The sequence below is a fragment of the Solanum lycopersicum genome, chromosome 12 (assembly GCF_036512215.1).
Source record: "Solanum lycopersicum chromosome 12, SLM_r2.1".
NCBI lineage: Eukaryota > Viridiplantae > Streptophyta > Magnoliopsida > Solanales > Solanaceae > Solanum > Solanum lycopersicum.
Genome location: NC_090811.1, coordinates 68,830,351 through 68,856,587, shown reverse-complemented (window position 1 = coordinate 68,856,587; position 26,237 = coordinate 68,830,351). Strand labels below are relative to the sequence as shown.

General features: G+C 32.6%; 5 protein-coding genes across 21 annotated transcripts; 3 read left to right on the top strand and 2 right to left on the bottom strand.

Annotated features, from left to right (window-relative positions):
* Window positions 1-257: 257 nt before the first annotated feature.
* Window positions 258-5,889, top strand: LOC101261306 (chaperone protein dnaJ 49). 15 transcript variants are annotated; one of them, XR_011213546.1, is made up of 6 exons: window positions 282-422; window positions 2,440-3,628; window positions 5,013-5,102; window positions 5,191-5,291; window positions 5,402-5,485; window positions 5,634-5,889. XR_011213546.1 is itself a non-coding variant. In XM_019211562.3 (3 exons), exon 2 carries the CDS (start codon window positions 2,578-2,580, stop codon window positions 3,625-3,627), a length of 1,050 nt encoding a protein of 349 aa, XP_019067107.1. In that variant the 5' UTR covers window positions 258-422; window position 2,577; the 3' UTR covers window position 3,628; window positions 5,402-5,889. The 15 variants fall into 15 exon arrangements, 5 of the variants coding, with proteins under 5 accessions (XP_019067107.1, XP_010314707.1, XP_010314706.1 ...); XR_011213544.1 differs by lacking the exon at window positions 5,013-5,102; XR_011213543.1 differs by having other exon boundaries at window positions 5,402-5,889.
* A 2,540-nt stretch (window positions 5,890-8,429) lies between these two features.
* LOC109119113 (uncharacterized) lies at window positions 8,430-8,783 on the top strand. Its single transcript, XM_019211437.1, has one exon. The coding sequence runs from the start codon at window positions 8,430-8,432 to the stop codon at window positions 8,781-8,783; it is 354 nt and encodes a 117-aa protein (XP_019066982.1).
* A 2,302-nt stretch (window positions 8,784-11,085) lies between these two features.
* On the bottom strand, window positions 11,086-13,551 carry CGI1 (protein FAM32A). Of its 2 annotated transcripts, none has more exons than NM_001310082.1 (3): window positions 13,463-13,551; window positions 12,140-12,293; window positions 11,086-11,622 (listed from the first exon to the last, which is right to left on the bottom strand). In NM_001310082.1, exons 2-3 carry the CDS (start codon window positions 12,288-12,290, stop codon window positions 11,360-11,362), a joined length of 414 nt encoding a protein of 137 aa, NP_001297011.1. In that variant the 5' UTR covers window positions 12,291-12,293; window positions 13,463-13,551; the 3' UTR covers window positions 11,086-11,359. The 2 variants fall into 2 exon arrangements, with proteins under 2 accessions (NP_001297011.1, XP_069147941.1); XM_069291840.1 differs by lacking the exon at window positions 13,463-13,551 and adding an exon at window positions 13,223-13,451.
* Window positions 13,552-14,920: 1,369 nt separating this feature from the next.
* LOC101262705 (UDP-glucuronic acid decarboxylase 4-like) lies at window positions 14,921-18,862 on the bottom strand. Its single transcript, XM_019211506.3, has 8 exons — window positions 18,496-18,862; window positions 17,669-17,967; window positions 17,324-17,471; window positions 16,664-16,743; window positions 16,387-16,470; window positions 16,194-16,268; window positions 15,965-16,057; window positions 14,921-15,248 (listed from the first exon to the last, which is right to left on the bottom strand). The coding sequence occupies exons 1-8, from the start codon at window positions 18,791-18,793 to the stop codon at window positions 15,027-15,029; spliced, it is 1,299 nt and encodes a 432-aa protein (XP_019067051.1). The 5' UTR covers window positions 18,794-18,862; the 3' UTR covers window positions 14,921-15,026.
* A 618-nt stretch (window positions 18,863-19,480) lies between these two features.
* LOC101262400 (eukaryotic translation initiation factor 2 subunit gamma) lies at window positions 19,481-25,999 on the top strand. Of its 2 annotated transcripts, none has more exons than XM_004252860.5 (9): window positions 19,481-20,009; window positions 21,639-21,798; window positions 21,920-21,981; window positions 22,775-22,887; window positions 22,964-23,066; window positions 24,464-24,691; window positions 24,778-24,996; window positions 25,207-25,467; window positions 25,553-25,999. In XM_004252860.5, the coding sequence occupies exons 2-9, from the start codon at window positions 21,693-21,695 to the stop codon at window positions 25,853-25,855; spliced, it is 1,395 nt and encodes a 464-aa protein (XP_004252908.1). In that variant the 5' UTR covers window positions 19,481-20,009; window positions 21,639-21,692; the 3' UTR covers window positions 25,856-25,999. The 2 variants fall into 2 exon arrangements, with proteins under 2 accessions (XP_004252908.1, XP_019067050.1); XM_019211505.3 differs by having other exon boundaries at window positions 19,915-20,009; window positions 21,645-21,798.
* Window positions 26,000-26,237: the final 238 nt, after the last annotated feature.

The following is a 26,237-nucleotide window of genomic DNA, read 5'->3' as shown; positions in this document are numbered from 1 at the left end:
AATTCTTAAAACCAAATGCCCCTTAAGTACTTAAAGTAATTGTGAATTGTAAATCTTGAACATATGATTTTACAAAAATAATCTCTATACCTCTATAAGTATTAATCATATTATTTTTATACTTTTAATTTAATAAAGTTTTTCTTTTTGAAAATTAATATAACTATATAAGTAAAATAAAGTGCTTTTTGAATACAAATATGAAATATCTTTATGATTTATATATTTATATATATTAAAAAAAATTCAATATCGTCGTCAAATATGACTCTTTCACTGATGTGGCGCGTGTGAATTGGTCCGACTATAAAGACCGCAAATCTGCTCACATCTCTCATTTTTTGCGACTCTCAAAATCTCCTCTTTCTCTGCTCGCCGTCCGGTCGGTCGGTCGGCTCTTTCGATTTTACTTCCGGTAGCAGGTGAGTAGTTTCCGAGCAGCTATTACAGTTTTTTCCGATTATGTTTGTGTGGAATTTTCAGATGAGATTCGTTTCCGATTCAATTTCATGAAACTCAAGCTCTAATTTTCAATATTTTATGAAATTTGTTTTTTTTTGCTTGATTATGTGTTTATATAAATATGAATTTGAGCAATTGGTTGGATGTTCCCTAATTAAGAAATCTAATTGCGATCGAGGCTCCTTCGTGTGCGTATCGTGATCTAGTTATTGACACTTATAAGCCTTTTTTTAGTTACATATTTCATTGATTTTTGCTTCATTACATGTTTATATGTGAAGTTGAGCAATTGGTTGAGTATTTTCGTGATTAGGAATGTTGAATTGAGATCCTGCTCCATTGTGTATCTGATTCCTAGTAGAACAAATATTTTTCAGTAGAGCATTTGGTTGGATGCTTTCCTAATTAGGAAATTAAGTTGTAACGTGATCTCCAGTGTAATACAGTTATTGACAGTTCAAACTTTTTTTTTTTGAAAAAAAAATTTCATTGATTTTTGCTTCATTTCATGTTTATATGTGAAGTTTGAGCAATTGGTTGTATGTTCTCCTAATTAAGGAAAATGAAATGCGATTACTCTCCTGTGTGTATTGTGATCCCTAGTAGAACAAGTATTTTCCAGTAAATTTACTTCATTTATAATACAGTTATTGGCAGTTCAAGCACTAGTTTTCAATATTTCATCAATTTTTTGCTTCATTACATGTTTATATGTGAAGTTGAGCAATTGATTGGGTATTTTTGTACTTAGGAAAATTGAATATGCGATCACACTCCTATTTGTATCATGCTCCCTAGTAGAACAAGTATTTTTCAGTATATTAAATTAATTTGTCATACAACTACTGGCAGTTCAATCCCTATTTCTCAGTATCTCATCAGTTTTTGCTACATTACATGTTTGTGTGTGATTTGAAATTGGTTGGTATTTTGGTAATTAGGGGAAGTGAACTGGTCTCTACTTCTCTGTGTATTGTGATACTGATCCCTATTAAAATTTCTCTTTCTCAATGAATTTAGTTCGTGTGTAATACATAATAACGGTTCAGTGTGTTCCTGTAATAATTTTGAGTGTTTTTTTGGGTATTTTGGCACTGAGGTGAGTTGAGCTGCAGTCACGGCTTCTCTGTGTATCATAATCTGTAGTAGAATTTGTATCTTTTATCAGATGTTCATTTATTTCTCAACCAATGAAGCCTAATTTTCATTTCCTGTTTGTGTGTTAATATTAAGTAACTTGTTTGGTATTTTGGTGATTAGGTGAGTTGAATTTGCAGTAGTTCCTTCTCCCTATATTTCTTGATCCTAGTAAGATGTGTATTTTTGGTTGGATACATCTTTATTTGTTATACAATCTTAAATAAACGGTGTCCCAATTTCGTATCTCATCGATATTCTGACTCATTACACGTTTTTGTCTGTTAATTTTGCAATTTTCTTAGGTATTATGATATAGAAAAATTGAATTGCAATCGTTGGTTCCCTATGTATTGTGGTTCTAGTCGATGATTGAAGACTTAATAGTTGATATCTTGTCGAATTATTGCTTCATTAGAGTTTTGAGTGACTTTGAGTGTTGACTGGATATTTTTTGTGATAAGGCGAATTGAATTGCAGGCACTATTTTTCCGTGTGTATTGTGATCCTTGTAGTATGTGTATTTTTGAGTGGATTTAGTTTATTAGTAATACAATTATAAACAATTCAAGCCATAATATTCCACATCTCGTTTTTTGTTTCATCATTCGTCCTATTTTCAGATTTTGTGATATTGATCAACACTATTATGCTTCATTACATGTGCGTGTGCTAATTTTGAGCAATCTCCTATGTATTTTGGTAGTCAAATCAATTTTAAATCACAGCTTTTGTATGTTTTATCATAACTGATCTGATATTGACCAATATTCTAAAGTGCTCATGCATGTTTTTGTGTGATTATTTTGAGTAATTTGTTTGGTACTTCTTGGTTATCAGATGAATTGAAATTGCAAGCGCTTGTATCTCTCTGAGTATTGTGACCTCTAGAAGATTGCGTTTTTGTTTCAGAGTTGTGATTTTCTGTTTTAAAGTTTCTTGTCAAGTTGAGTTGAAGTTGTTGCATTGAACGCTAGAATGGAAGGTAACAAGGATGAGGCTTTAAGGTGCATTGGTATTGCCAAGGAGGCAATTGCATCTGGCAATAAGCAGAAAGCACTCAAGTTTATCAGAATTGCACGGCGCCTTAACAATGATCTATCTGTGGAAGATCTTTTGGCTGCATGTGAAAATCTGGAGTCACCGACTCCTGAGTCCTCAAGTGAGGTTAGAAATGTTGAAAATAAGAAAAATGACACGAGTCGTGTTAAGTCTGATGAGGTATCCGATGGGGAGAGGAACTATACTGACGAACATGTGCAGTTGATTAGGCAAATTAAGATTAAGAAGGACTATTACGCGATTCTTGGTCTAGAGAAGGGTTGTTCAGTTGAGGAGATTAGGAAGTCGTACAGGAAACTGTCATTGAAAGTTCATCCCGACAAAAATAAGGCTCCAGGCTCTGAAGAGGCATTTAAGAAAGTATCCAAGGCATTTAAGTGTTTGAGTGATGATGATTCAAGGAGGCAGTATGACCAGACAGGTTTGGCTGAGGATTTCGAGTATAATCAGCAGCATAATGTCAGGCGCAGGAGGAGAACTGGGCACAGCTATTATGATGATGATTTTGATCCTGATGAGATTTTCAGAGCGTTTTTTGGGCGTTCCGATATGTTTAGGACAGCTCATGTTTACAGGACAAGAACAAATGCTGCTCCCCAGAGAGAGGATTTAGGTTCCACTGGGCCCAACTTCCTTCTCCTCCTTCAGTTATTGCCATTTTTAATCATCATTTTACTTGCTTATCTTCCTTTCTCGGAGCCAGAGTATTCTTTGCAGAAGAACTACCAATATCAGTTTAGGAAGATGACCGAAGAACATGGAGTAGAATATTTTGTTAAATCACATGAATTTGATCAGAAGTATCCTCTTGGTAGTCCTGATCGAGATAACATTGAAGACCATGTTATTAGGGATTACAAAAATATGCTTGGTCGTTACTGTCATATAGAACTCCAGAGGCGACAATGGAACAGGAAGTACCCAACTCCTCACTGTGACAGGCTTCAATCTTTTGGAGTAGCATGAGGTTAGCTAAGTTTCATTTCACTTGTATGTTTTTTTCCTATTGAAAATGCTTTAATGCTGAGCTGAATTTATTGAATTTTATCAAAATCAGTATAAAATTCTAGGAATTTTTATGTCATCCTTAGGACCTAAACTAGTTAATATTCATTCAACATATTAAACAATTAGTGTACTACCAGGAATCAATTTGTATCTATGGAACCCAAAATTATTGTGACCTTTATTTAGTTCATCCCCAGCCTCACAGGTATATAGAAGTATGCATTACCACAAGTATATTTTGCATTGAGGTTCAGAAATGGAAGTCGGAGAGAAATAAAGTTCTCTGATGTATTCAAGATAAAGAGAGAAATAAATTTTCCTTCCACTCTAAAATATAAAAGCTTATTTATTATATGTGGTTGCTCTCCTTCAACTACCTCATGTATCTCTTTGGAGCAATACAATGTTATGGATTGTTTGCTGGGTTGACAGTTATAATGTATGTTATTTGGTTGGTCCCATTTTGGGTTTGAGGCATAAATTCATTTTGTTTTCTGTGTTTGCACTATTTCGAGTTTTAATCACCTAACTTATCTCCCTGTGATGATAGCTGATATAGATGGTACGAGACATGAGTTATGTCCCTTTGTGAATGAACAATCCATAGCAACCCAACATTTTTCTTAACAGACTATCTCTGAAAATATTATAATTTGGAGTCTTCTTATCATATTTGAGTTCTTGCTAATCCAATATTTTCTCTGAACTGCTTGAAGCTTTATATCGACACATTCTATAGTATCCTATTTCATCTGTCATGATATTTTTAAGGTGCTGTATTAAGGAATTTACTGTGCTGACAACACAGTTCTTCACGTTAATGGTGGTAGTGCTTAAAGAGGGACATAATTTTTTTTCGTTTCTTACCCTAATCGAATGCTTTCTTTTTCCTTATCCTTTTTTCCCATAAAATTTTTGTTCTAGCTCATCTGTGGAGAGGGGCTGGGGAAACATAAGCTATCTTTTTAGTTCTTGCGCCCTTTTGTAATCTAAGTGGAAGACTTGGTGGAAGGATAGGTTGACGTCAGTGGGCTGGATTATAATCTGGGCCTGGGCAATGCAGCTTCTTTTTGAAACTCGTCGCTCTTTATGCTGAATGCTTGAAAGATGACTGACTGAAGCCTAGTTTAATAGAATCTTTTTTAAAGCTGTATCTGGAATTTAAAAGAATTGTTTGTATTGCTTATAATTGTAAGATCTTATTATCTTAACTATGATTGTTTCCGTATATTTTGAATAGTATTTCAGATCTTCTTGATGCGTATTAACAAACTATGCAGATTAATTTGTTGGCAATTCTCCTTTTATATAGTGATACTTTGTGGATTTGATGTCTTGTACAGTTTTTTCCTATGTGCAATTTTTGGAGCAAATGCAGCACCATCTTGTATTTCATGCACATCTGAATGATATCTGCTAGTGTACACGAATATGTACAGAGAGACCCTTCCCACTTTCAAGTTATTTCAGATTCTTTTAGTGCAAAAAGTAGCCTAAAATGTTGTGATTTCTCTATTCAAGGTATTGATGCAATTATGTAAAGATTTTCCCCAATACTTAGTAGCAGCTCTGAATAGATAGAACTGCAGCTCAATTATATCGTGTGCAAATCGGAAGTCAAGGCATGATATATATTCATATAACCATGTCCTTTCTACATATTACCCTAATGCTCAAATGTTAACGGGGACGTCCAGTAATTTTGCCACTTTTTGCTCTATTGATCTTGCAGGTCTGTTGGCTATAGATGGGATGAAGCTTTCAAGTGCTAGTTGCCCTTTTTGTATGCTAAGAAAAGGCTGGTTTGGCAGATAAGGCAAGTAATGAAGCTTTGTTTCCACAAGTTTTGACCAACTATCGTTCTCGTATTGTTATGGATGTCTGTTCACTTCCCAACACCCATCTTAATGACCAAGAAAGAATCGAGGCTGCTGACACCTTATTTACACTTTCTTTTTTCGCAGTATTGTTATTTTTGCAGTGCTCGGTACTCCCCATCTATTAATCGCTTCCATAACCTGCTAATAGAGCTGGTTAGTCGCAGGAAACTGAAAGGAATGCAAATATGATGAAATAAGCGTAACATATTTTCCAGTGCTTTATAATACTTTGCTTCTGAGATAGATACCTTGTAATCTTGTATACTATAGCTAGTCGTATGCATATTTCAGACTGTTATACTGTATGGTGAGTGAAATAAGCACGCGAAACTTTCCAGAAGTTCCTGATTTACTCAGTTGTTTCACAAAGCTCTAGCCAACGCCTCTCCAGGTTTGTATACACAACATGCACTTTATTACCCTATGATTATTTGTATGACACTATTTCCTTGTTACGTTTGTTGAAAACATTTTGAAACAATCAAATTTTATACTTCGATTTTACTCTAAATGAGAAGTTTTTATAGTTAAACAAATGGTCAAATTTTTGTTGCACTTGAGTTGAGGGTCTTATGATAGTCTCTCTACCTCCTTGGGTAGGGGTGTAGTCGTAGGGCCTGTATACACTCTACTAAATTCTTGTCGTATAGTGATACAAAAGTTATAACATACCTGAGAGACATCGTATCATATAGTAAATATGAAAAAAGGTGTCAACACTAGACCTCTTTATAAATGTAGATGTACTAACGTCAAAGCAATTACCTTATATGCCAATCAAGTTGAAACTCATTATATGAATTCTTGTTGTTTTATTTAAGTTTAATTTATACTATCGTCACGCTAAATAAAGGTCGGATGAATCATGGCCTAGAAGAAATAAGAGAAATGTGGGGTTAATTATTGTATTCCTTTGGTTTATTATTCTAAAGTAATTTTGTTAGGTTGATTCGATTGGGATCTGAAATCTAATTTTCTAATTTAGTTGTCACATGGTGTGTCGTCTATAGATCTGATGAAATTAACTTTCGAAATTAGAATCTTGAAACCTGTCAGAAATATTGAATTTTTCATACTAATTGTCTCCTAAACAATTATTAGTGACTGTCCACTTGTTTTTGACTATGCTACAGTTCCCATCGCCATGTTTTTCTTCTTTTCCATTCAAATAAACGCATAATAAGTTTGCATACGAAAAATTCACATGATATGAGTTTTTTACTTTTTATATTCATGAGATAGTGATAAGATCTGTGTACACTCTACTTTCTTTAGACCCTATTAAGTGAACTTTCACCGGGTATTGTTCTTGGTATACGTTTTTTTTTGGATTCCCCACAGTGGGAATTAATGTACTCTATCTTAATAAGATAAAGGTAAAAGTGTATATACACCATTTTCTAACTTCACTTGTGAGGTTACATTGAATATGTTGTTATTTGTTGTTATTTGCCGTTTGCTATGTATGTTAACAAAACTAAGCTTTCTTTTAAATTATTTTTTTTATGATATTCATTTTTTATCTTGATTAATTCGATTTGTGATATATACTCTTTCTTTTGTTGTTTCAGATAAAATGTCCCTTATAAAATACTTTCGACAATTTTATATATTTGTTAATACTTCATAAAATAATTTGAAATATGTACAAATTGACGCGAACACCATTATTTTTATATAAATTTTTTTTAATATCTTTCGAGTCTTGTGTTTGACACCAAAGCTTGTTATTATTTAGAGATGGTGGTATATTCTAATAGGAATGTGATTTTCCTAAACCCCTCGTTAATGACACTGTTGATGTCATATGATTCTTCTGAGAGGAGTTAATTTCTCAGTTACTAAATTAATAGTTATAATTCTAGTAAGTCATTTATTCTGTTGAAAAAAAATTGAAATTAAGAAGAAAGTCACACTTCAAATAATAATCTTTAGTTACATAGTCATTTCAGAAATCAATCTTCGAATGTAAAAAAAAAAATAGGATCTTTAAGTATAACAACATATTTAATATAATTTGATAAATAAAATTTAAAAATAATAGAATATATATACGGATTTTATTCCCACTGTTATGAAGTAAAAGAAGTTTTCGATAAACCTATAACCATCCTTTTAAGTAACAAGGAAATAAAACTCTTCACTTTAGTGTAAGTAAGACAATATTTCCCAAAGTGGAGACTCTATGTTAGGTTTGTATTCTATTTTTTGAAAGTCCAAAATAATAACCTATCAATGTTTAAATAGTTTCATTTGACTTTATCACATAGAGTGGGACAAATATACAAGCATTTTGAAATGTAAGAGGAAATTTCCGCAAATTGTATCTATCAATGACTTCAGATAAAGTGATTAAGTGTGTCTGATATCATTTGTGTTTATTTTTTACACATTAGTTGAAAGTGTTGAAATGTATTGGTTGTTATTTCTTTGTTTTTGCTTCAATACACTCGTGAGTAAAATCTTGAGCTTTTCTTTTTTTTACCTTTGTCACATTTACGAACAGAATTTTAGCTTGATCTTCCATTCCCACCTCGTCTCTATTCGATCAATTGATCTCGCAGCTATAAATTTTTATATCATTATGTTCACGAGCGAAGTCTTATTTTGAAAGTTTAGTCTCACAGTCAGATAAACTGATAGTACATAAATTAGAACCAATACGCTCACGAACAAAATCTTTTAACTTGAGCCTTACCCCCTCCCAAGCACAACCCCCCTACCCCACCCACACACACACTAAAACGCGTAACTCAATGCAATAAAACCAAAAAGTTCCACACATCTACTCATTTCCCTCTTTTACCAAACCAAAAAAAAAAAAACAGAGCAGCAAACCAACTCCTCTTTAAATTCACTCACATTTCCATCAACATGAACATGATCGACGATCAACGTCGTGGTCCGCCACACGCGGCCTTATTAGCGGTGGTGGTTATAGCAGTGATGATCGTTCCGTCATTAATCGGTGAAAATGGTGAAGCAATCACTGAATTCATCTCTGAACTTCTTACCCCAATTGGATTACTCCTTTTGCCTATAATTTTACTTCTCACAATTCAATTTCTCTCATCTGATAGCGGCTCTTTCGTCTCGAGTATCTTTTCGAGTGGTGAGCCAAATTCAATTCATCGTGCTAGTGGTTCCCCTGTTGGTGTTGCTCTCGTTCTTCTCCTTGTTCTGTTTCTTCTGTATAATCCATTTTCGCTCTTTGGTGGTGATGATGAAGATTGAAGAAACGAAAGAAACAAAATGATTCAGAGACGAATTCAGAATTCAGAATTCAGAATTCAAACTCGAAGATTCAAAGGTTTTAACACGAGGATTTTGATTTATTAGATTTGAGATCTATTATTTTATTTCACTTTTTAATACATATATGAGTTTCGAGCAATTTGAACTAATAAGTTACGTACTTTATTTGTTCATAGGTTTAATATTTAATATTTTCAGTACGGAACACGTTGTATATTTTTGAAATTATAAGTTCAAATTTTAATTATTTTCTGCATATATATTTATTGAATTCATTGAATAGGTAATATTTATATTTGATTATAAATAATTGTTGGTATGTTTCAGTTCTAAACAAATTGTGATGGTAGCTAGAATTTTATAATGACATGTTAATAGATCTACAAGATCTTACACTAATTTTTATTTTTTTGGTATTTAGATTTGTTTTGGAGATTTTGTGTTTTTTGGTTGTGTATAGTAAAATTAGCCCCCCCCCCCCCCCCCCCCCCGGTTTTCTCTTTTTTACTCTTTATTTGTTCATTCGTAATTACTAGTTTATCATTAAAAAAGTCGCTACTATAATGTATGCACTTTACGATTTTCATATGTTATGAAATTTCGAAGAGTGACCAAAGTTGTCAACTTCAACTATAATCAGCAAACGAAAAAAACTCTCTTTTTCTCTAATAAGAAGGTAGCCATGATTATGAACTTACGAATTCGAGATTCTAGTTATTTAAAGTTATTAGATTTTAAATTCATATATATTTATTGAATTTTCAAATATAAATAAATATTTTTACATCAAAAGTACTGAGTTCGACTAAACCTCCATATAACTTTGTTTAATTTCCTAGTGTTATAATAGTGTAAAACTTTTACAATTTATTTCTCATTTTGTGATTTCTAGGAAATTGGGGATGAGCTTTCTTGCCTTCTTCTCATTGCCTTTTTGTAAGAGGAATATGAGTACACTATATGGGACCTTTTAATTTGGTCTTGTAATATCAACTAGTGCATTTTGAGAGAGATGTTTGTGTGTGTGCATTTGCGGGGTGGGGGTGGGGTCATTTTTCTCTTTTCTCCTCTAATAATTTCTAAGAAGTTGGTGATATGACATTTTGATTTGACATCTATACAATATAGTAGTACAAATTTTCTAAAATTATGTAACTATACAAATTTTGTCCCAAGTATTATAAAAGTTTTTAACTTTTAAAAAATGGAGTTGCAACCTCTAGGTTGTTGAAACTTCAATATCACATGACGTTGTATAGTTGAAATTTAAAGATAAAATAGTAGTAAAATTATACGTTTTGAAAAGTGCCACACATTATAAACTATAAAAAGCACAAGATTATGAAATTATACTTATTTTTTAAGGCGTTAGACAAGATGAATTGGCCGTTATATTGGAATTGATATGATTTCTCCCTCCTAAGTAGAGGTCTCGAGTTTGAGTTTTAGATACGAAAACAATCTTAATAGGAAATGGTTTCTCCTTTAATGGGTCTTATTCGATTGCTAATCTGAAATAGTCAATACAAATATCACACATCGAACGAAAAGAAAAAGAAAATGAACCACTTACGCGTTTGTTTGAATAATATGCATATAAAAGAACTTTCCAATCCTTGACTATATATAAGAAATTGTTTCCATCACTAAACCCCTTTCCTATTCTCTTAAGAAAAAAAAAAACTCTATTTTCTTTCCTAGAAAGGGCATGTCACATTCAAGAATGACTCATCTATTACAAATATGGGAAATTTCTACTCTAATTGAATGTGGGACAATGAGATCCCACCACCCATGTAATATGCCTTGATTTATTTGATTGCTAAGTAACACGGCGATAATTAGTGCACAAAACATTTCATATTCATAAGATCTATAGAATCGAAAAGATTGCACCTAAGAGGTAGACCGTCTACTTGAGGTAAACATTAGTAACTCATTCCATGACTCAAAGTTGTATATGCTAATAGGATACATTATCTTTTCACTATTACAACAATTTAACTGGTTATAAGTTGTCACTTTATTTTTAGGTAATCAACCTTAACTTGATAGTAGTATATAAAAAAAAAATTACACTGTCAAACGAGAAGAACATAACTCTCACAAAAAATAAAAAATCTACCACACTTCATGAATTTTTTCATAATATTCATAAATAAGATATAAACACAGAAAAGATAACTAGTAGACACAAAGATATGCAAACAAAAACAACAAACATAGTCAATGTAATCTCACGAGTTGTGTCTAGAAAATGTAAAGTAAACAAAGATGGGCATTTGAGGAAAATCTCCACCTTTTGAAATGTCTCACTTGATCGAAATTGGTATAAACCTTTCAATTTAAGCACATACAATCTGAAAATTTACATCCATTAGAACATCATTGCGAGGTTCAGCCTCAGAAGGAAGATGATCATGCAAAGACCATCGAACCAAGGGAACATCTAAATTACAGAGTACATGCAAAATAGTAGCTAGTACAGATGCTAACGCGAAACAACTGTAAAGGAGACATGGAGATCCAGCAGCAAATTTCTGATTTGTTCTTAATTAGCCAGGGCCAACTTTGGGAATGTCATAGTGCTCACTCATGTTTGCCAAGTACTGATTGAAATCTTCAATTCGGTCACGATGTGATTTATTAGCAGTCTTGGCCATCTTATGCATGTCGATCCTCTCTCTCTGTTCTATGTAGCGCCTCTCTGCAGGGGTTAGATTATCATCCCAGCGACCGGCATTTTCTTCACCAACAGATTTAGTTGCATCTGTGGTCTCTTCCTTGGTGGAATTATCTATGGATCCACTACCCCCATCTACATCCAGTCAGAAACATTTTAGTGAAGCGGGTAAACAAGAAAAACGACATATCATCTCTCAAAAGCACATAAGATTTAAATGTTTTTGCTCTAAATCTTAGGCTGAAAGTGGAATACGCCCCGTTACTCATCCAATACTGTTTTAAAACTATGAGAACGACATATAACCACTAAATGAAATTCAAACTGATAGAATGTGTCAAAAGCTGCAGTTACTCAATGTCCGAAGAAGGCTCAATCTTGTGAACAATTGTTAAATCATAACTTCTAGCCCAACTTATCATATCGCTAAAAACTACCATGCATAATTAAGTATATTTCCATTAGATGAATGAAAATTGGGATTTAAGACCATCAATTTGAATCGCAACAATAAACTGTTTAATCCATTATGGACTAGCTATCATCGATTCATCTACAACTTGAATGCAGAGGGAGGGCAGGAGGAACTAACAAATAGGAAAAGTAATAATAAAAGCACAAATTTTTTGCACTTCAAGATACCAGTACTCACCAATCGAAAGCTCGTTTTCTGTAACCTGGGAGATTTGATCATAATCCTTCTTTTCCTTCTTTTTCTTTTTCTTTATTCCAGCGGCTTTTACATCCAATGCCTTCCCCTTTAGTTTCAACTTCCCGCCAACCACATTATCATATGCAGACATTTTCTGTCAGGAAGTCAAAAACATTAAGCTTTGGCCAGAATAACAAATACTATGATAAAGCACACTACTGCAAATAGATAAGCTTAATGCACAGACAATATGTAATTTTTTCAAACTGAGAATCTGTTTGTGATACAGCAGTAAGTCACAAACAATACATACTAAGGGCCCATCGTTTTATTTATGACCGAATAGTTCCTGAGGCTCAGTAACACATGATTCGGAACTCCGTTAGTAACGTGCCTACCCCTCTATCCTTCTCCACTTAAATACCATAGTTTTTTCTGTGGCAAAGTTTGAACCCCTGACATACACCAAACCCACACATTACGTGTTGCGCTATTACCACTAGTCCAAATCCCTGGGTGACATTACATAGCTGCCAATAATACATATTCCCCAAGTCTTAACAAAAAAAATTTCTACATAAGAAATAGAAAGAATTTGCAGTTACAATAACATCTACTGATCCTATGCAATAGCTCGCAAACCACAGAAGAGAGGTAACCCAAGCTTGATCTGAAGGCAAACAACATTCGAACTTGGACCTCCAACATGGAAGTCCCAAGCCCGAACCACTAGGCCACCCCAAAGGAGCTCCTCCTTTTTATTTTTTAGTTTTTTATTGATAGATCATCCATTGGATTTGGTATAAGGATAATTTGTAAGTCTTTGATTAGAAAAACCTCAAACTTCATAAATTCGTAAACTTTGCCTCAATAGATATATCATATAGTACGAGAATGAAAGGAACACAAATAAAATGGGATAAATACATGGAGTTCATGATAAATATCAACCAAAAATGCTACAAGTAAAACAAAACATGATTAATTCATAGTAATTCATTAAAGCTTTTCTTATAACAATCCTTTAACAACGTAATGCTGCAATTACTTGCTAATCTAAAAGCCAAAAACAAAATTACTCACAAACAGATAAACTATAACCATGGATTTGATGTCAACAGCTTAAAATTCAGATAAGATCCATCACATACGGATCAAAAACCCTAAATTCCTAAATCAGTAATCACACTTCACCAGATATTTCAACCATAGGCGGCACAACCCTAAAGCTACTACCAAAAACCCCCAAATTCAGCACAAAAAAGATACAAATTCCAATAAGAGGCAAAGATTAAACGAACAAAGGATGAAGGAGATACATACCTAAAGAGACAATCAGATCTGATGAAACAAAATACCATAGAATATAAAAAAATTATGTATTTATTGTTAGTATTTTCTACATTTAGTTTTTTTAGATGTTATGTATGTATTGTTTCGAAATAGTTATTGATAAGGAAAAGAGGAAGTATTGATTAAATTTATTTAGTTTATTGCTAATCTCTTGCTAATTATTATGTACATATTTTTGAAATTTTATTATTGATGTAATTATAATTAAAAATCATATAAAATTTAATTTGCTTTACTTTTTTATTTCTAAATTTTTCTCTAATTCAACTTAACTTAAATCAATTATGTTTTAATGTTGATTTGGTAAGTTTGTATTTAATTCTTTGAGACGTTTCATTAAATATTTCTAGTTCAAACTAATTAGGTTGTCAAAATAATTAATTTTAAAAAATTATTGTCTTAGCTTTGAATATCTTCTAAAGGTAACAATCACTATAATATTAGTTTTCGTATTTGAAAGTATTATGAGATACTATTATATAAGTAAAAAATGATACTTTAATTGATCTTTTCTGTTATCACGTTTATTTTTAACAGTTTAAGGTTTTTTCTTAATAGGTTAGCAGCATGTCACAAATCGATAATCAATAAGTCAAATCGAAAAATTTTAAAATTTGTATGAATCAAACAATACACCTATAGTGACTTCATGAAACCACTTACATATTTATTACATATAAATAATGAAAATAGAAAGGAAAAAAAACACGAAAACATAACAACTAAACGATTGAATAAACAATATAGAAAGAATATTAATATCTTTTAAACGCTTTTTAAATGTTGTAAGACTCATGTCAGCATGAGCCTTAGTAGACTCATGTTAACACGAATCTTTTAACCTACGAGTTAACGACATCCATTATTTCATCCAAATATTGTTCATTTGGTTGACATTTGGTTAATCCTTAATATATGTTGTCCTTTCAAAAATTTTGCTCAATTTTTGTGGCACTTTCGATTTCAGACCCTCTTTCGTAGTTAACTATGTTAAAAGTAAATTTTATCGGTCCAAATGAAAATTTAAACAATTCTTATGAGATTTATATGTTTTCTTTCATTTATATGTATTAATATAAAATTTTGACTTTCAGATACTATAAGCAATTCATATATTGTTTAATTATTTGATTATGATATGAAATAATTGTATGAGTTTACAGTTATAACTTGTAAAATTCAATTACTTTAATGAGATAAACATGATATCTTCTTACTACATCATTATATTAATATCTATAATTTGTTGATTATACGTAAATTTAATCGCTCTTTACTTATCAAAAACATGAAATCAAAATTCGATCACACTCTTTTCAAACTTCTCATTATATCCAAAAAAATAAAAATAATAATCAATGCAACTTTGCATTCTATTTAATCCTCTTTCAATAGAGGATCTTATTTTGGAAGAAGTTTAATATAAGTAATTAAAACTCTAATTAAACAACCTCCTAATCTTCTTCTTATTCATTTTATTTTCTCCATTTAACCATTTTGATGGAGAAAAAAAATTAATTTCTATATATAATTATTATATGGTTAATAAGTTGCCGGAATCTTGCTTGTCGTCGCCAAAAATCCGTTGCCGGAAGTCGTCAACCATCATCGGAAGTCCCTGCCGGAGAGAAACAACGGGCTCCCATCCTAAAAGTTGTTTTGCTTTTGTAATGTCGGGCTTTCTCTTGTGAGGATCATCTTCCGTATTGGGTCTAAATTCTATTTTTGCATTTGGATCTATTGTTTCTTGCACCACCTACAAATATCATCGAGCAGTATAGTGAGATGAATGTGATTCATTCTACGTTAATTAGACATCTCAAATTTTAAGAAATGATAGAAAATATAATTAGTAGAAGCAATTTGTTATGTTAAAAAAGAATGTTAAGTGCTATATGGGATATGCTATTTTTTGTTCATGCTCAGAGCCAAAAATTTTAACAAAGGATCGAGAATAAGAAGTGTAACACTATAATAAAAGTTTCCTTTATATAAAGTGTATTCAAGAAGTTGTATATACAAACTATATATGTTGTATGACGATTTGATTGACCCTCCTTTCATGTCATCTTAAATTGCTCCACTACGATCTATATTGATTTGTCTAATTTGAATTTGCAGCGTATAAAACTCATTATGAAAATCCTAGAGCTCTTATCAAAGATAAATTTTTTTTCTTCAAAATTTAAACTTTAAATCTCGTATTAATGATTGAGGAATATTTACCACTTAAGCACACATCCTTTAGTGGCCAATTCCACACTCTTTCATTTGCTTAGACGAATTCATTAACCCCCTTAGTACCCTTCTCTTTTATCCTCGATCCGAATTTTGAGACATACTTTTTGTATAGAGTGACTTTTAGAAGAAAAAAATTGAATCTTAAGTAAGACTTTTCAATATAAATTTGAATAAATCGACTTACATTACGTATTATCAATCGAATATCGAATAAAAAAAAACCACACATACCTTAGCTAGTTCAAGCATGGTGAATTCACCGGGATTCCCAAGGTTGAAAGGACCTACATGATTTCCTTCCATCAACCTCATCAAACCTTCAACCTATTAATTAGTTACAACAATCACACACAAAAAAACCAACTTTAATAAATAAATAAAAAATAATTTTATTTATTTATTTACGATAATAACTGTTTTTAATAGACCTTCGATAAATAAATAAAAATAAAATTTTTACCAAATCGGAGACAAATTGAAAGCTCCTGGTTTGTTTTCCATCTCCATAAACTGTCATTGGCTCCTTTCTTAAAGCCTACAAATTTTTTAAATATTCAATGAAATTAAGGTATTGTAAAAATTTAATCAATTACATGAAAAGAATACATTAATATTAAACCAATTATGATTAATTTAATTAATTTAACACAAACCTGTGCTACAAAATTGCTAACAACTCGACCATCATCTATACACATACGTGGTCCATATGTGTTGAAAATCCTAGCAATTCTAACCTATCAAAAAATAAATTTTCGTTAGCAAATCATCTCGTATTTACCTTTGTCGATAACAAAACTCTTACGTGAAATAAGTCAACTCAATATGTTCAAATATTTCTTCAAGATATCAATATATATATATATATATATATATATATATATATATATTTACTATGGTTTAAAATTAGATTTCAAGAAGAAAATGTACCTCAATGTTGAGTCCTCTATGGTAGTCCATGGTCAAAGTTTCAGCTGTACGTTTTCCTTCATCATAACAACTGCGGACACCTGTTCACAAGTTTCGAAAAAAAAAGTCGAGTTTAAGTTCTAAGCACTAGTGATATAAAATTTATAGGTACATAATCATGACACGCATTTGTAGTGATGAATTGAGGGAGAAATTTTATCAAGGATATTAAGAAATAATGTTCTCTTATATCTAGGGGATTCAACTAACAATTGACTCACTCATATATACATAGCAAGATGCGGAACAATGATTTGTAACTTATGATTCTCGTAAGTTATTGTATTTTAAATAAATAATTTGTAGATTTTCAACGAAATTCTAAAGATGAATATATGTTTTGGATCAAAGCTACTTTGTATAGTATAAAATTTTCAATAAATCCCCTTTATCATATGCGGTTCAACCAAAACTTATATAATTATAGCAATTCGTGGAAGAGTTAAAAGATCACCACTACTAAGGCCCTCCTTTATCTTAGATAGATCATTTGAGAATTATGATATAAATAACAATGAGTTTGCTACCATATATATAAAAATATGATATTAATAACATAAAATTATTTAAACTGACGATGTACATTCGCAACCATAGTTAAAAGTAAATGAATTGACTTACCAATGGGATTAACATTGCCCCAATAAGTCTCAGCCTGAGGATGTTGCAATGGATCACCATAAACTTCACTTGTGCTAGTAATAAGAAACCTAGCTCCCACTCTTTTTGCTAATCCCAACATATTCATTGTTCCCATCACATTTGTTTTGTGATATCTTTCCATTTTAAAGTCAAGGAAAATAAACTCAAAAAAACAAACATGATCATATGAAAAACACGATACGTATCGTTGTTATTTTCGATTTGAACTATATATATATGAAAAAAAAACATATTTGTGTAGTTCACACATATTGTCAAAAGAATAGTGGTGCAATGGTATAAAGAATGTGAAATTAAGGATATAATAGTCTTGACTGGATTAAACTTGTAATGAACAGGAGAAGCGGGACAAGCTAGATGATAAATCTGATCGACTTCTAACAAAATCGGCTCAACGACATCGTGTCGAATAAGTTCAAACCTTGGGTTCTTGAAATGGTGCAACAAATTCTCTTTTTTACCTGTAAAAAAATTATCAACAACAATAACACTATCTCCTCTTGCTATTAATCTATCCACCAAATGGCTCCCAACAAATCCTGCTCCTCCTGTTACTAATATTCTCTTACTCTTTCCTTTCAATCCCAATGGAACCTTTCCACCTACAATAACAACAATAACAACAAATCGGTCGGACCTTTTCGTAACAATATCATTTGGCAGAATATTTTTTATTGTTAAATCAATTTTAACAAAAACTTCGTCCATTCTAGTGAAACATGATTTTAAAGGACGATTGTATCTATTAAACACTATCGTATATTCAAGTATTCATAATGTACACACATTTTTGAGGTATTTTCATCAAAAAGTCGTCTTACATACGATTTATTTGATGAAATATTCAATGTCCATAAGAAATATCGATTTCCAACGAATACATTATTGCTTCTCATATATTGGTCAAATAACTATGTTTTAATTTCAAATTAAAATAGTTAAAAATTGGCATTTACATTTTTTTATATATGCATGTGTTTTCATGTTGTTCGAGTCGATTTTAATTAGTCTAATATTATTACACAATTTATATTAGAAATTTTCTTAAATCTCATTTAGTTGTTCCTACTAGTAATTCACATACAATACATGCTCAATTGAACTTATTAATAAGAAAAACAAAAAAATACCTGCATTAATGTGGTCGATTTCATCAACCAACTCGTAAGCAATTCTCCGAGGGATCGGATTATTCGATATAAATGTATCTTGAATATCAATCGATTCAAAATCGAATTTTAATATTGGAGAAGAAATAGAAACTACAGAGCAAACGAAAATTGACGTAGCAATTCCAATCAAAAGACACATAAATCTTTGTTTTTCAAGCACATATTGAATTGAATTTCTAAATGAAAATCTCTTCATCATGCTGTGTTTTTTAATGTAATTTTTATGAATCACCTCATGATTATCATCAGATCTCATGATGAATTTTTTTTTTAAAAAAAATTGTATTAATTTTTTTTCTTGTTCTATATTTTTATTTTTTTTGGGTGACATCTAATTAAGAATTTGGGGTCATAAGAAGAAAAAAAAGTGGAGGGATTTGCATGAATTTTGAAGACGAGTGGCTTTCTTCACTTTGCTTTGTAGCAATTTAAGCTATTCCAAGTGTAATTTTTTGCCTCCATATTTCTAATATTCTAGTAATTTATCTTTTATACCTTCCTTTCTATATTTGAGGTCTCAAAGAAAATGAAAAAAAAAACAAATTAGGAAATGCTTGTTTTTAATGAGTTTTATGTGACACAAATCTATAAAAGTACTATAAGCACTTTTTACTTATCTTTTTGTTGTTGCTTTTTTATTCAAATGGTGTTTGAACGGAGAAATATGATCGTTGATAATTAGTGTGATTGAAACATATTTTAATTGAATGGAACTATATAGTTAATTTAGCATTATATAGTCGACAAGAGAGGACATGACATAATAGATGGGGAATTATAATATCAAAAAGAATAATACAAAAATTAGGATAAATACTACGACAATAATATTTTTAAATGTATATATATAATACTTGAGTCATGTTAGGCACTTTCTAGGAAACTATTTTTCCAGATTAAATAAGTCTTCCCTAATAAATTAGAGAATACATGAATAAACAAAATATAAAAATAAAAAAGAAACTAAAGCCGAAAGAAGATACTAAGATTGGCTAAGTAGTACTTCTTCAATACTTAACCAATCTGAACACTGGATCGGAATGAGATTAAAGGATCGGAACGAAATGATTTGATCGGGTTGTTAATTGATACCGGTATGAACCGATGGAATTGGAACGGATAGAAATGGAATGGGATAGAATAAACGGGACCACACATATAGCTATAAATTTTTGAATAGAAGATCAAATTAAATCAACTCAACTCAAATACTTATCGATTCTTTTATCGATTTAGTTTGATGTTCGATTCCATTTTTCAATTTTTTCCTTTTTGACACCTCTAGTGCTAGGTCAAAGGTGCTAAAACAACCAAAAAAAAAAAAAATGAGGGGTCTTCATATAGTTAAATATAATTATGGGTCTCGAACGTAAATATATCTTCTACACCACTAAGCCAAAATCATATTCTCATTCCTCGTTTTACTTTCTCTCTCGAGTGCAGCTGCGACGCCGCCGTTTCACTCTTCTCCGGTGAGTCCTCTTCCCCTTCGCCGCCGTAGACCACCTCCATAATGATTTACATATGTATCTCTTTGTCATATCTTGTTCATAGTATAAAACCTTCAATTTTTAATGGTTTTTTTAGTTGTGCATTTGTTAAATTCTATCTGAATATATATTTTTAATCTACATTTAGTTTTGTTCTTATATATGTTGTGAATCGTGATAATTTTGACTCTGTCGGAGCTAAGATATCTGGTGATTTGAGTTTTAGGAATTAGGGTTTTAGGACTGGTATGTTAAAGCTGATGCCTCCAAAAAAATGTAATAGAAATATTATTTGGGAGTGGTTTGTCTTTGGCTTGCAATTTGGGAAGTAATTGCAGCATCTATGAGATTGCATTGTGTAAGGGAAGAAGCTCTTGTGGATGGCTTATTAATCAACTATGCCTTAAATCCTATTGTGTTTTATTCATATTACTTCCTCTGTCTCAATTTAAGTGTCACAGTTGAAATGTCGAGATTCAAACACTTTTAAACTTTGGTAGTTAATTTGGATATAGAAGCTTTAAGTTTGTTGAATAAAATTTTTTATATCTCAAAACTAAGCATAAAGTACTAAAAATAACAATAATTAACAAATTGAAGTATTTTAAAGGCGTATAAATATGTAGTCAAAGAAAAACTTGGTTGACCTCGAAATTTCAATTATGCCACATAAGTTGAGACATATAGAGTAATTTATTGTCTGATGTAATGAATATTTGTTTATCGTCTATATGAGTCCTCTGTTTTCGTCCCATTTTATCGGCCCCATTACATATTCATTCTAAATAATTTACCTTACAAGCAAATTATGGGCTCTCCAACGTTCTTACTAAATAATTTATCTTAGAAGTCAAATTATGGTTCTTTAAAGTTAGAGGTTCTATGAATCTCACACTTATCCTTACACGAACAAACAATGAGCGAGTTATTAGGGAGGAGGAAGTCGCACAAAAAGATGCATCATCATCCATACTTAAGAGGAGGGGAGGATGGGCTCCCCTCCTCCTTCTGCTATTATTTGTTCTTCTACTTTATCCTTTAATGCTTCTTTTGAAATGTTTTAGTTTGACTTTTCTATAGAGGACGAGGAAGATATTATAGTTACATTGTATTTTGAAAGGTATAAGTGCACACTATTGTAGCGTCAAATAATTCCTGTTCCGTCTTACTTTGAAATGTTTTAGTTAGACTTTGCAAATTGTACTTAGTAGCCTCTATTTCTATTCCACCTTTTGATAATTAATAAAATAAGATCCCAAGAGAAAAGGACAAAACAATTACGATGTGTCTAATAGTACCGTCTTATTTAAATTTTTAGCGAGAAACAGGAGGGCTTTCTAAGGGGTAGAATTCAGTTTTGGGCATTTGAGGAGTAATCTCCGATCCCTTATTTCTTTTTGGTATACCCATGTAGTTCCGGGCTGCATAGAGGATTCAATATCTTTTTGTAGGTTCTTTACTTTTTGGTATACTTCTTGTATAAGGCTGATTATGTCCTTGTAATTAATGTAATTGTTTACCTGATAGAAATATATCTCTATGCCTTGAGACATAACTCAACTCTCTGTCTAAATACAATGTTTTGAGTATGATTTCTTGATTTATTTCCAGTTTCAGGCTTGAAATTCACGGACATCTGAAGAAGTATCAAAAAACAGCTAAAACATGTCTCGGAAAGGATTGATGGAGCAAGACCTGAGTAAGTTGGATGTAACAAAGTTGCATCCACTTTCACCAGAGGTTATTTCTCGTCAGGCTACGATAAATATTGGTAAACTGGTCACTTATGAACATGTATTACTGTTATTCTATATGTCCACTGCATTTTGGTTTCTTTGAGAAACTCTTTTATACAGTACTGGCATTAGACTGAATTTAGGTTCATTATTCAGGGACCATTGGGCATGTGGCTCATGGAAAGTCAACAGTTGTAAAAGCTATATCTGGAGTTCAGGTACGCCTTTGTTCTTGAATCTGAACCTTCCCTTAAGTATATCTTTGTTTTTATCAGTTTCCTGTTAGTTATAAGGCAAAATAATACATTGATCTTTTCTTATAAAAAAAATAAAACCAGTATATTGATCATTGTAACTGTAAATACATGGCCTTATATTACTTTTGAATTCACGGATAAACCATCTGAGCATGTATTAAATGTCTAGGCCCAGTTTACTTACTATATGTTCGCTGCTTATTCTTGCTAAGAGTATTTTGAGGTCGGTTATAACTTATAACATATAAGAATAACTGATTATTTCAAGGTTTTTCCTCTTTTTCTGGAGTTATGATGGAATTTAGTTATTCTGTAGTGCAGAATAACTACTATTTGTGTGTTTGCACATTCTTCCTAAAAGTATTTTGAGGTTGGTTATAAGAATAACTAAGTATTTCTAGGTTTTTCCTCTTTTTTTTTTGAGTTATGACGGAATATAATTACCCTGTGCCGCATATATTATGGCGTGAGATGTAACATCATTATTATGGGAAAGTTATCTGGATTTATTAGCTGTTGAGATCATTAATGATTTGAATTTATTTTGTAGCTCATTACGAATTGATTGCCTTGATAAATTGACCACCAAGATAGTTTGTCTGATTATGTCTAGCTACTTCGATCGTACTGCATTTGTCAAAACAAATTCATGCTACAAAAATTTTGAAAGCTAAGCACATGCTGATTGGGGCAACCTAAGATTCTATTGTCCTCTAGAAGGAAACTAATTATCTGTCTTGCCTTATTTATGCAGACTGTTCGTTTTAAAAATGAGCTAGAAAGAAACATCACAATTAAGCTTGGGTATGCTAATGCTAAGATATATAAATGTGAAGAAGACCGCTGCCCTAGACCCATGTGCTACAAGTAAGTACTTGAACTTGAGTGGAACTGTTTTGCTCATTTATGTCACTTTTATGCTGTAACCGTGTATCCTTTTCAGGGCATATGGAAGTGCAAAAGAAGACAGTCCCATGTGTGATGTCCCTGGTTTTGAGACCTGTAGGATGAAATTGCTGAGACATGTATCTTTCGTTGATTGCCCCGTAAGCTTCTCACCTACCATTTACAGTATATGTTACTGCATTTTACTTGAGTATTGGGATGCGACAGAAGATGATAGTTCTTTATTTTCTGATCTTGTGCAAATATGGATACTCTAATGAAAGTCTTAAGCTGTCATAAATCAGGAAATACACCAACAAGATGGTATCAAGATAATTTTTAAATGGGCCATTTCTCTTCTTTATCTTTTAATAAAGTTCTTAATGTTCTGTTAACATATTTAATATTCATGCTACTCGTTCCAATTAGCTCTGTCTTGGATTCGATGAAAGACTAGGAGTTTTCGTTTCCTTAGTTTTTGGTTTCTAGTTTCCCCTAGGGCTCTAGTCTATCGGTAAGAGTGCATTGCGTGACGCGTGGGCTAGGCACACATCACTAGTATCTGAAGAAGGGTAGAGGGGTTGTCCGATTATCCACCGGGTTGTAAACTGTGCACCAGTGGTCCTCTATGCTTTCTCGGTTATATAAAAAAAAGGAAAAAGTTTCTGCCTCCTGTTTTTGCTGTCTTCTTAGCTGTCATGCCTTCTTTAGGAAGAAGCAAGTTCAGCTATGTTGGTCTCAAACAGTTGGTAAATCTCATAGCTGCATCTGTTACTGCCGTGAGAATCTGTAGGTGTTGTTTTTATGATCTCGGGTTTGGATATTTTAGCCCGTGAGCATGCAGTAGGTTACTTTATGTGGAGAGATTTTTTTTAACCTCATTCTGGAGAGATTCTTTTCTATAGTTTTTTGTATTTGTAGATACTTTGCAATACTAAGTAAGGCTCTTTTGTCTTGTAAACTTCCATTGGCTGCATTGCAGCTCACTTTTGGAAGGTACAGAACCCTTACATGATACAGCAGAGGCCAAAACCCGGCTTGCCCCCTTTTTAGGTATATAAGGGGAAAGAGATCTTTGTTTTAGAACTGTCATTGACTTGCACTACTGCTCCCTTTTAACAGGTTTGGGACCCTTACGGTATATGCTACAAACACCTGATATACCCCTTTTTTGACTGCAGGGGGAAAGAATACATTTAAAGTTATCATAACAAAGTTGAACACATATGGTCACATATTGACAAATGATCTCGACACGTCGATGGTCTGACATTCCTTCTCCTGTCATTTATAGGAACTTTTGTCTGTTGGTCTGATCTGTAGGATTCTTTTTGATCCTCTACCTTTGTTAAAACTTAAGAAGATAGCACATATGTTATCCACTTAGATTCTTTTGTGAGTCTCTGCACTGTCCTTTTGCAACGTGTCAATCTGTAAACACTTCCCCTACATGTAGTCTTTTGCGAAGCACCTAGGTTTGTTGTCCGATTTTTTCACTGTCAGCTAGACATTTAATTTCCTGATATAGAATGCTTTTGTATTGTGAAATTGACTGCAGGGTCATGATATTCTCATGGCTACTATGCTTAATGGAGCTGCAATTATGGATGGAGCATTACTTCTAATTGCTGCTAACGAGAGCTGTCCCCAACCTCAGACTTCTGAACATTTAGCTGCTGTAGAAATTATGCGCCTCCAACACATAATAATTCTCCAAAATAAGGTTGATCTAGTTCAGGAAAATGTTGCCATTAACCAGCATGAGGCAATTCAGAAATTTATTCAGGTCAGTTTAATTGGTTTACTTCTTTACTGTGTGTATGCTTGATCTTAAGGCTGTATCTTTATATCTTATTTCAATACCTTGTTCAGGGAACTGTTGCTGATGGTGCTCCAGTTGTACCAATCTCTGCGCAATTGAAGTACAACATCGATGTTGTTGCTGAATATATTGTGAAGAAAATTCCCATTCCTGAGAGGAATTTCATTTCACCACCAAATATGATAGTCATCCGATCATTTGATGTTAATAAACCTGGTTTTGAAGTTGATGATATCAGAGGCGGTGTCGCTGGTGGCAGTATACTGAAGGTGTGTCCTTAAATTCCATAAAGCAAACAAATGCTACTGCTCATACCTTCTTTTCCTTCACAGTTTCCTTGATTGACCAAGGGCACAAATTTCTAATGCGACAGATGTTTTTTCGATATACTTAATGCTTATGCTAATCGTTACATAGAGGATAAAAATCTGATTGAAAGATGGACCAAGTCAAATGAGCATGTAAATGTTTTTCTGCAGGGAGTCCTGAAGGTAAATCAACTCATTGAGGTTCGTCCCGGTATTACTGTCAAGGATGAGAGTGGCAACATTAAGTGTACCCCAATATATTCAAGAATAGTGTCATTGTTTGCTGAGCAAAATGAGCTACAATTTGCTGTGCCCGGAGGCCTCATTGGAGTTGGAACAACTATGGATCCAACATTGACTCGTGCTGATCGTTTGGTCGGACAGGTTCTTGGGGAGGTTGGCTCACTTCCTGAAGTGTTTGTTGAACTGGAGGTAGACATCAGTTTCAGAGTCTTTTAGAACAAAAGGAACATCACTATTCTTCTTCCTAATCACATCACATCACTTTGTAATGCAGGTAAATTTCTTCTTGCTCCGCCGTCTTCTGGGAGTGAGGACAAAGGACACGGAAAGGCAGGGTAAAGTCTCAAAGTTGGCCAAGGGAGAGATTCTCATGTTAAACATAGGATCTATGTCAACTGGGGCTCGTGTTGTCGCTGTTAAGAATGTCTTCGCAAAACTGCAATTGACATCACCTGTGTGTACCAGCAAAGGTGAGAAAATTGCTCTTAGCAGGAGAATCGAGAAGCACTGGCGTCTCATAGGTTGGGGCCAAATCCAAGCTGGTATCACCCTTGATGTTCCCCCTTGCCCAATCTGAGTGAACTACACACAAACACGATTTTGACATTTAGATGTGGAGAGGCATACATTTGTTAGGAACTACAAAAGATTATCTTAAATTTCGAATACTTTGTAATTTGCAATGTTTCCTTTTTCTTATTTACGACTTCTCTTTGTTTTCTCTTGTTTCCCTTGTTCTACTGGTTTGTACCTTGTAATTCAGTAGTTGTTAAGGGTGGATAATATTCCTATGAGTTTCATCCGAAACATCAAAGGAGGCTGCATCACATGTTTCATCTAAAAGCTTAAACTATTAGAAGCGACGTACTTTAATTTACATTTCATGCGGGACACGATTCATAGGGTGAGATTTGCATGTAGAATTTCATCTGCTCTGATAATATCATGTAGAATTATAT